Source organism: Cajanus cajan, chromosome 6, assembly GCF_000230855.2.
Source record: "Cajanus cajan strain Asha chromosome 6, NIPB_CcT2T_4, whole genome shotgun sequence".
Taxonomy (NCBI): Eukaryota; Viridiplantae; Streptophyta; class Magnoliopsida; order Fabales; family Fabaceae; genus Cajanus; species Cajanus cajan.
Window position 1 is genome coordinate 36,517,389 of NC_138522.1, and position 10,126 is coordinate 36,527,514.

The 10,126-nt window shown below is 33.2% G+C and overlaps 1 protein-coding gene across 1 annotated transcript; it reads left to right on the forward strand.

The window, feature by feature from the left end:
- The first annotated feature begins 3,416 nt into the window (after positions 1-3,416).
- On the forward strand, positions 3,417-9,890 carry LOC109797908 (uncharacterized). Its single transcript, XM_020358067.3, has 9 exons — positions 3,417-3,827; positions 4,319-4,385; positions 4,875-4,903; positions 4,991-5,199; positions 5,754-5,872; positions 6,026-6,127; positions 6,206-6,281; positions 7,730-7,883; positions 9,539-9,890. Exons 1-9 carry the CDS (start codon positions 3,615-3,617, stop codon positions 9,689-9,691), a joined length of 1,122 nt encoding a protein of 373 aa, XP_020213656.2. The 5' UTR covers positions 3,417-3,614; the 3' UTR covers positions 9,692-9,890.
- The last annotated feature ends 236 nt before the right edge of the window (positions 9,891-10,126 follow it).

The window sequence follows — 10,126 nt, forward strand, 5'->3', positions numbered from 1 at the left end:
TGTCTTAGATTGCTAGTTTTGATGAAAATTTTCAAACTTGAAGGATTGGTTTTTGAATTTGCATTAGGCGTGCCTTTATGGCACCGGGCAGACATTCATCAAATGTCCAAGTTTTATGTTCACATTGGGTGCAAAACTGATTGCGCTAGGTGAATAGTGAAATTGGGGTTTTTTTGGATGAATGGCGTTGGACGTGGAGGTGGTGGTGCCGAGCGTGATATCAGTAGTTGGAGTGGTTTGGGTCTCTACTGATATGAGGTCGAGCGCAAGGTAATCACGCTGGGCGTGATTTATCTTGGGTGGTCCCTATCAAGCCTTAGCGTCAGGCATGACACCCCGTGTTGGGCATGAGAGGGCCATGGAGCCCTCAGATAAATTCTTCAGGCGTGACACTTACCACGCCAGGTGTAATTACCCTCATAGGCCTCTAATAGACTGACGTCGGGTGTGACTTTACACATGTCGGGCGTGACAAAGCTTTAGAGCTCTTTGTGTGAGCCTAGTGCTATGTGAAATAATAATTTTACCGGGCATGGTTCTATTATGTGTAGTAGAAATGTGTTTTTAGTTTTGTGTTGTATATGAGTTGCTAATATGATGTTTGAGTTGTTATATGGTTGAATGTGTAGTTGAGTTGTATATTGGAAGTTTGTTGGTTGAGTTGCTTCGTGTGTTGACTATTGGTGTGTTGTTGAGGCATGTAGTGATGATTGAGTTGTGAGATGTGATATGCATGCTCTAACTGAGTTGTGTAGAGATGCTATATGAGTTGAAAATTGTTAGTTGATTGAGTTGTTGCGTTGTTAAAAATGTGTTGTTAAACAATGTTGATGTAATTGGGTTGTTTTGTTGTGTTGATGAGATGTATTGACCACTTAGGACTAGCAGAGATGTTTTTGAAAATTACTCATCCCATTGTGTGGATTGAGTGTGTTGTGGTGCTCTAAGAGCCTAATTTGTTGAAAACCCTCCATAGGAAGTTGTCCCTTAGAGTGGATGTCGTGTTGTTCTCCTTTAGGACTTAGTTGGTATTGTGTGAATAAGGTTGAGACACATGTGTATGAAGTGACCACAGTATAGGGGTCAGGTCAAGCTATACTGATTACAAGCGACCAAAATCGAGTAAAATACGAAGTCAGAAATTTTGTTCCTAACTGAGTATCGGAAGGTTGTAGTATTTGGAAGATAGTCGATGAGCTAATCTAATAGGAGGCTTGGTTAAGCTAGCTAATGTCGTGGTAGGCCCGTACCTAGCTATTCTATCCTGACATAGTACTATACTTCCTTGTTTAAATGATGAAGTTTGAGAAACTGTGTTTTCGTGTTGTGGATTGATATCTAATTTGTTGTTGATCTAGCAAGCCCAAAAAGATCACTTGTGTTGTCGCTTTGGTAGGATCTAGCCACTTAAAGTGCTTATCCTGTGTTGTAGAAGATTCCGAGTTGAAATGCGTAACAACGCATAGAGATGATATGTTGAATTGTGTTGATAGTGTTGCCGTGTTGATTCAATGTTGAAATATGTTGTGATGTTGTGTGTTGTTCTTGTGTTGGTTGAATTGTGAAGAAATGAGTTGTTGTGTTGATTAAAAGTTGCATTGTGTTGTGTGTTGTATGCTGTGATGATAGTAAAATGTTTTTATATATATGTGTGTGTTATTTGCTTTACCTAGTTTACCCTTGCATATTTTCATGTAGGTATGGATTGTGATGATCATACGTGATATGAGAGCATGACAAAGATATGCTGGAGTGTAGCAGCGAAGGTCACCAGTGGCGTAGGAGTTGGATAGTTTTCTTTTGTTGACTGCCCCTTGTTGTAGATTATTATGTAGTATCGTTATTCATAGTTGTTTGCCAAACAACTTAGTTGTTTATATTTATGTATATATATTTTCTATATACCTATCTTAGTATGTTTATGAGATGTTTAGTAGTTGCGTTATACCATGTAACGGCCTTGGGAGTAGGGATGGTAACGGGGCGGGGCGGGTACGGGTTTCATGATACCCGTCCCCGTCCCCGCGAGCCAAATCTATACCCGTCCCCGTACCCGTACCTGTCGGGTATGTGATTTTCATCCCCATCCCCGTCCCCGTCGGGTATCGGGTATACCCGTACCCGTACCCGTCAATTTTTTTTATTTTTTATTTTTATTAAAAATATAATATTTTTAAATTATTTTTTAATTATATTATAATTATAATTAGGTTATTTTTCTATCTCATATTATAATAAATAATCACACATAAAAAAATACTAAAATTCTTTAATATAATTAAATTAAAAGTGGGTATTAAATTAAAAATGAAAACGGGGACGGGTACGGGTACGGGTACGGGGCGGGTAAGTACATACCCGTACCCGATTTAATATATCGGGTTTTACCTGTACCCGTACCCGTACCCGGTCAAACCGGGTATTCCCCGTCAAAGTCGGGACGGGTTCGGGTTTTACTCGCGGGTACGAGTATATTTGTCATCCCTACTTGGGAGGTCGTTACATTATGTATTGAGATATTACTTTTCCAAAAATTTCCACCAAATTTTTTATAAAACTCACATAAATATATAACAAATTATTAGTATAAAAAACTATAATAACATGACATAATAAACAATTAGTTATAATAATTAGTTATGATGAAAGATTAATTATATTAATTAATAATTATTGAAGATTTAAAAATAAATTAAAATTATAAAATTTTACAAAAATTATCTTAATTTTTTTTAGAACGATATTTATACAAATGTTTATATTTAATTACAACTAATAGTATATGTTAAATTTGGATGATAATTATTATGTCATTTAGTTAATTTATTAAAAATTATTATTTTTAATTTTGTGGAAATCATTGTTAGGCATCAATAATAGTAATTTTATATTTTTGAAAAAAATTTCAAGACCAAAATTAAAATTTACATAATTTTTACAAGAACCAAAAATATATTATAAAGACTAAAAATAATATTTACTAATAATATAAAATAAAAATATTTCTTTAAGAATCAAAATTAAAATTTACTTATTTTATAAAAACTAAAAATATTTTAAAAATTATTTATATTAAAAAAATATAAAGCAATATTTACACATTTAAAAAAAAATAAAAAAACTTAGAAATTAAAATTAAAATTCACTTATTTTATAAACACTAATAATATACTTAAAATTTAGTTATATTATTATTTACTCACATAAATTTGTGAATGGCACATATAGTTATAGAAGAATTGTAGATGAGGTATCAAAACATATAAGGAAAAATATTTTAATTTATTAAAAAGAAATAAATTCAATGCAACCTATGGGATGGTGCCACGACCATGCTAGTTTTTTTTTTAATAAAAAATAAATAAATTTGTAAATGGAAGTGTATGTTATTATATATTTGCGTTTGGTAATTGGTTTATACTTTATAGATTGGAAGTTGACATTTTCAATGGTTTGGGAGCGACACAGGCGAACGGGAAAGGAGGGGACGAAAGCAACGTTGTAGCTCTAACAACTCAAACACAACATATGACAAAATCAAACCCAACTTCCATCACTCCCTCAAACTAACTCTCTTCATTGTTCCTTTCTCCCCAACAACTGCAATTGCAAAAATGGGATTGTGTATGTTGGTAAAGGAGTTCTGGAGGGCTTACTTTTTCCTTTTCTCACCACAATTTTGGAGAATGGCCTTGCTCTGGACTTTCTCCATTCTTTTTTCTTATTACCAATTGTTCAAACCCTACCTCTTCTCTCACAAACCCATTTCCTATCCCAGGTGCTCCCCTTCCACAAGTTCTTCTAGGCCCGTTTGCGTTGTCACTGGTGTAAGCCTTTTATTTATTCATTCATTCATTTTTTGCTGTGTTACTATTTAACTGCATATATTATCATTAAGAAACCTCACCAACCATTTATCATGCTTGAAGTCCAATAGTGTTAAGCTTGACAAGGTATATTGGAAAAAAATAAAACTCAATTTTCACATCTAAGTTGGTTTTGTAAGCTTGAACTAGACCCATAATCTACTTTGTAAAATGTTATGAGAGCTATCTTAAATCCAATTTAAAAATTCACATTCCATTTATCAATGTACCAAACCCATTGAACGGGATGTGAGTGGATGTATTGGAAAAAAATTGAAGTTTTACATCAATTAGAGTTAAGGCAAAGATAGAGAATATATGTATTGGAACAAATCTCACCTTATAAACCCGTTTTGTTAGACCTATAATCCACTTTCTAAGATATACTCTATCTATTTTATTATTGGAATTCCTCAATTTCTTTTTACTTTTGGTTAATTTTGTTGGTGTAGGCCACGTCTGGCCTGGGATTAACCGCTGCGTATGAACTATCGAAGGAAGGATATGTTGTTGTGATTGGTAACACTTTATTGTTAATCTCATTTGAATCTCGATACTAGTCATGTTTTTTTAACTGCTTTGCTAATCATGCTAGAGTAATCATATATATAGTTCATATTTCTAGTCAAAAGAATGGATAAGAGCACACTATTATTAATATACTCTTTTCAACTTTTTCTTTATTATTTGTGAAAGTGTAATGTTTGTCTCACACCATTTATAGAGTGTGAGAAGAGTGCAAGGAAGAGAGAGATTGAAAGGGAAGAGAAAGATAAAAAAAAAAAAGGGGAATGTAAAAGTAATTTGAGAGAAAGTATGAAAAAATTGAAACCCTTTGTGAAATCCTGTACTAGTTACGCTAGCAAAGAATGCGGCCAAGTTTTTTTAGTGGAATCCACACGAGATTCACCCAATAGTGGTGGAAAGAGTGTGTTAAAAATGTTTTGTTTGCATTCTTCTTCTAGTCTATGCAATGATGTATACTTAAGATTCCAGTTGTGCATGCAGTTGGACGTTCACAACAGTTATTGTCAGAGGTATTTCCTACATCACTTTTTTAAAATCATGGCGATGATGACTCCACACTTCATAAATTTCTTATCACTGTTCCTGCTGTCTGATAGACCATAAGAAAAATCAAAGATTGGAATAAAGATGCCCGACTCAAAGCTTTTGAGGTTGATCTGTCATCAATTGAGTCAGTTGTAAAGTTCAAAACGTCCTTGCGACAGTGGCTCTCGGATTCTAATTTGCATTGCTCGATACAAATACTGATAAACAATGCTGGAATACTTGCAACATCACCTAGAGTTACACCTGAGGGCTACGATCAGTAAGTAATAAGAATTTTTTTTTTCTAACCTTCTTTGGTAGTATTAAAGAATTTTTGCCTTATCATTGAATAAATTTTGTGCTTGCGCATGCTGTGCAATGCATAGGCCACATGCTTGCAAATTATATTACTTCATGACTGTTAATAATCTGTTTAAGCTATGTAAATGGTTACGAGTGTTTGTCACATGTAAAAAATTTGGAGACAATGTTGACTTGCATGATCAACATAAACTTTATGGAATCTGAACCTGAGAAAGACACATGGAAGTGTTTATATGAAAAATAGATTTATTTTTCTAATTTTATACTTGTTTACTCCATGAAGGTGAGCCTTTGAGCAACAGTAGGGTTGTTGCCTTGTGACCTAAAGATTTAAGGGTCTTGGAAACAGCCTCTCTGCTTGCTTGCTTATATATACCCTTCCCGTAATATACTAGATGGTCACACTGCCCCCATTTTTTTTATACAGCTCTTTGTTTGTTTGGTATCTTAGTTTTATAATTAGCAGTAACTTTTAAAATGTACAAATGTTTACATTTTTTTTTCTCGCAGGATGATCAGTTCAAATTATATTGGCGCATTTGCTTTAACCAAGCTTCTATTACCACTTCTTGCAAGTAGCCCTGTATCTGCCAAAATTGTGAATGTAACGTCCTTTACACATCGAGCTGGTAGGGATAACCATTATAATCTTTACTTCTTGGTCTATGTTATTGTCAGATGATTCAACTATTTTAATTTTATTTTTTTTCCATAAATTGTTCGTCACATGGTCTCTACAACAACGCTTCTCCTATTGAAACTGATCAAGCTCGTTTCTTTAGTCACTGATGTGCAGGTTGATGAGGAAACTGTATCTGGGAAGAGATTTTTGAGATCAATGTGCTCATCATATCCATGTGCTCATATCTATGAGTATTCTAAATGTAAGCTGAAAAATCTGGATTATGTTATACAAATTACCTTGTGTCTTTTGTCCTAACTAGCATTTAATTTTGCTGAAGTATGCCTACTTCTCTTCTCATATGAGCTCCACAGACAACTTTGTCTAATGGGAAAATCTCATCAGATATTTGTCAGGTATGTAATTACTTAGCTGCTTACTTCTATTTCATTTTCTGTCTTGTTTAAAAGTGCTGTGTACTTTTATATGTATTGTAAAAGTTTTGGATACTTTTACTGTGAACTAATTAATGCATTACTGTCAACTATGTTGTTTGAATATGATCGTCTGCTTGCATCTATTACTTGAAGACCTTCATGAATTAATTCACAAGTTTTAGGGGGACATTTGGAAGAGCTTACTTGAGCTTATGGAAGTGGCTTATGACTTCCTATAAGCTCTTTTTAGCTTATTTCAATAAACTATTTAAGTTAGTTCTTTTTACTTATTTCAATAAGCTATACAATCAAGTTTATGAATAAGTTCTCAGTTGATAAGAACTTATTGAATAAGTGCTTATTAAACTGTTTATCCAAGTGTGCAATGGGTTTCCTATGTATTTTTCTGCCCAGCCCATGGCTTCTTTGTTTTTGGTGAAAGCATTTGGACACAGAGTGGCTTGATTGCCAATCTTGTGCCATGGGTGAAATTCATGCATGTATGTTTGACAAACCTGTAATTCTCGTGGTTTTGGACTTTCAATTAAAGGCTTAGATTTATTATCAGCCTGTGTTGTTGGGATGTAATGATGTTACTGTCAGTCTGTCACAAATCTTTGGCTCCGTACCAGGATCAGTGCCTAGTGAGGCTTCTTACCCCAGCCCCCTTCCTTGCCCCCGAAAAAAGACCACGAGTTTTAAATTGCTCTGAACCAGCTACAACCGCATAATTATCCAATGAGAGCATGTTTGGAAATATTATCTTCCCACTTTCAGCTGTTTTTTCTGGGAAAAAACTGTTCCCAAAATAAGCTGTATGTTTGTAACAACAGCTTAAATTTGTAAGCATTTTTTTTTCCTGAAAAATAAACTGTTTTTTAAGAAGTTGAAAATTTGAAGCTTATGATTATTTTTCAATATACATATACATATATATATATATATATATATATATATATGTATATTTTAAGCCGATTTACTACATGAAGCTGATTTTTTGTTTTTGTTGTATTCAAATAAAATTAAATATCTTAAAATTCCTTTTCAACAAGCTTACTCGAACAAAATTTCATGATTATAAATAATCGATTATTCATATAATCGATTATTGAAATAATTTAGTTTTTACAATTTATAGAAGAAAAAAAAGTTTAAATGTAACCAGCTACACTCGTTTAATCCACCGGTGGTCAATTTTGAACTAGAGTTGTCTAAGTAGAACCCAATAATGGCTTTATTGGAGTGGGTCCAGCTTGTTTGGTTAGAGGATCCAATCTGCTGGGTGAAAGGGAATGAAAATTCTCAAAGAATAGAAGGAAAGAAAAAGAGATGCAAAATCTATTAAACTTTCTGTATAATCTTTATTCTCGTGTATCAAGGATTCTACTTCAACTTTTACATTCAGTTTCTGTATTGTTGCACATTAGTGTTGCGGATCCTGGAGTTGTGAAGACAAACCTCATGCGGGAACTTCCAACAATAATATCTTGTTTGGCATTCTTTGTATTGAAACGTCTACGGTTGTTGCAATCCCCTGAGTGTGGGGCTAACTCTATTATTGATGCTGCCCTAGCTCCACCGGTAAGTACTTTGGTACTTAATATTGATTTACATTTTTTGCAGCATGTATTTATTCTTACCCTTCTTTGATGGTAAATTGGTAATTCATCTTGAACTCGGCCTAGGAAACAGTATATTGGTCAATTATTTCAACAAACTTTTACATACATTAGAGAATCCAGATACACTTTATAAAACACACACAAATGGATGGTTTCAGGTAATAGGTTTCTCTCAATTTTCATCCAGAGTAACTATGCGTTAATATTCATGAAATAAAATTTCTCTTAAAATAGGAAACTAATATGTATGCTCACAAAAAATATATATTTTTCCTTCTGTTATTCTTGTACTACTAAATCCTCTGAAGCATGGTCTGAACGTACAAGGTACTGGTACACATCAGTTACACTTGAGTACTCAACAATTTTTTAATTTTTTTTAATTTATACACAACCTGAGTATGACTCTAACAAACTAGGTGTGACTTGGGATATAACTAGGTATGCCGCCTCAGATATTAGCTATAGGGATTTTTCCGTCTTTCTCTCAATTTTCCTATTTTCTTTTTGCTATTTAATCAAACTCATCCATCCTTGTGAAATGAGAGTTTGTTAATTTATTTTATTGTAAATATTTTCATAAAAATATATAAATGTTTTATACTCTTTATTTTACTATTTAAAAGCTATATTTGCATACTCATCTTTAATTTAAAATTGTTGTATTACATACCAGAACCACAACAAGAACTGGGTACCAGAACCACACACACTGGTTATTTAAAAGCTATTTTCCTATTGCATATTTTGATCTTGAAATTTCTCGTCAGCCAAATTGTCCTATGTATCAGGTTACTTTTTATTTGCTGTCTGTCTAAATCATTTCCAGTCCTGCATCACTTCAGTGGTTCCCAATTTTCCCAATTTCTCCAGCAGCCGCAAACTATTGATCTGTGAATTTATGATGTTTGTTGTATTATTGTAAATGACCAAACCATCTACATTAATTTCTCATCTTAACTAAAGTAATCGTTGCCTAATGGAAGTAAAAAAATCTGTCTTATATTGATTATTCCATTTAGGGTTTGTTTAAAAAAACTTTATCAAAAGAAACTTCTGGGAGGAAAATATAGAGAGAAAAAATGAAATATGTTTTTTCACAATCTAAAATTAATTTTTTTTTGGTATAAGTTAATTTATAGAAGCCTTCTTATATATTTTCCAAAAAATTACTAATAAGTTTATATATTAGTTAGTTTTAACTTATAAAGAAACTTACTTTTATTTTTATTTTTATCTCAAAAATATTGATAGAGAAGTTTATCCAAATAGATTTTTATTTAATTGACTTCCAATTGCTGGAAACACCCTTTAGCATCCTTTTGTTTCCTCCATTTTATGAAAATAAAATAGCAGGGCTTATGCCAATCTCCATAAACATAACTTAATTTTGAGCTCTGCGTTTATCACTTCATCCACCTGTACCTAGCAGTTCAGACTGCCCCTTGCATTTCACCATTAGTTTGAATAATTCATCTAAATAATTAGTTGTGGCATTCTTTATGCTGATGCTTACACTGATCTCTCATGCCTGCTCTAATTTTTTTTTTTTAATTTTAATTCTCCTCTTTTTGCCTTTGAGTTGATGATGTTAAATGGACTCGCATTTTTCAGGGAACATCAGGAGCATACTTTTTTGGGGGGAAGGGTAGGACTATAAACTCTTCAGCACTTTCACGTAATGCCAAATTAGCACGTGAGCTTTGGGAAAGTACAAGTAAACTGCTATCGGTGACCCCTTTTGGTGCTGAGGGAAACAGCTGGTAGCATTGGTTCGGATGTCATGTCGTATAACAAAGTGAATAGGTCGCAGTTGGCCATGTAGATTGACAGATGACAACCCATTCTTCGTATGAAGTTGAGGTTTATATTGTAAGACATGTTTGAGAAAAGTACAATACAACTATTTGTGTACGGTGTACCTTCGCTTAGTAATTGCCAGCAATCATTATATTTTTCAGCATTACCACCAGTTGTTTACATTTCATTTTCTGGTATTATAATTAACTCATGTGCCAAGTCATTGTGATAATGCAAGTGTTTAGTTTCTAATTAGTAGATTGAATTTTAATGAATCATTAAAACCGGTCTAGCAGTGGAGTTTGATAGAATAAACAAGATTTTAGGTTTTAACATTTTTTTACTAATAAAGAAAAAGAGATTGAATTTGAATTTAACCAAAAGAAATTTTAGGAAAGAAAA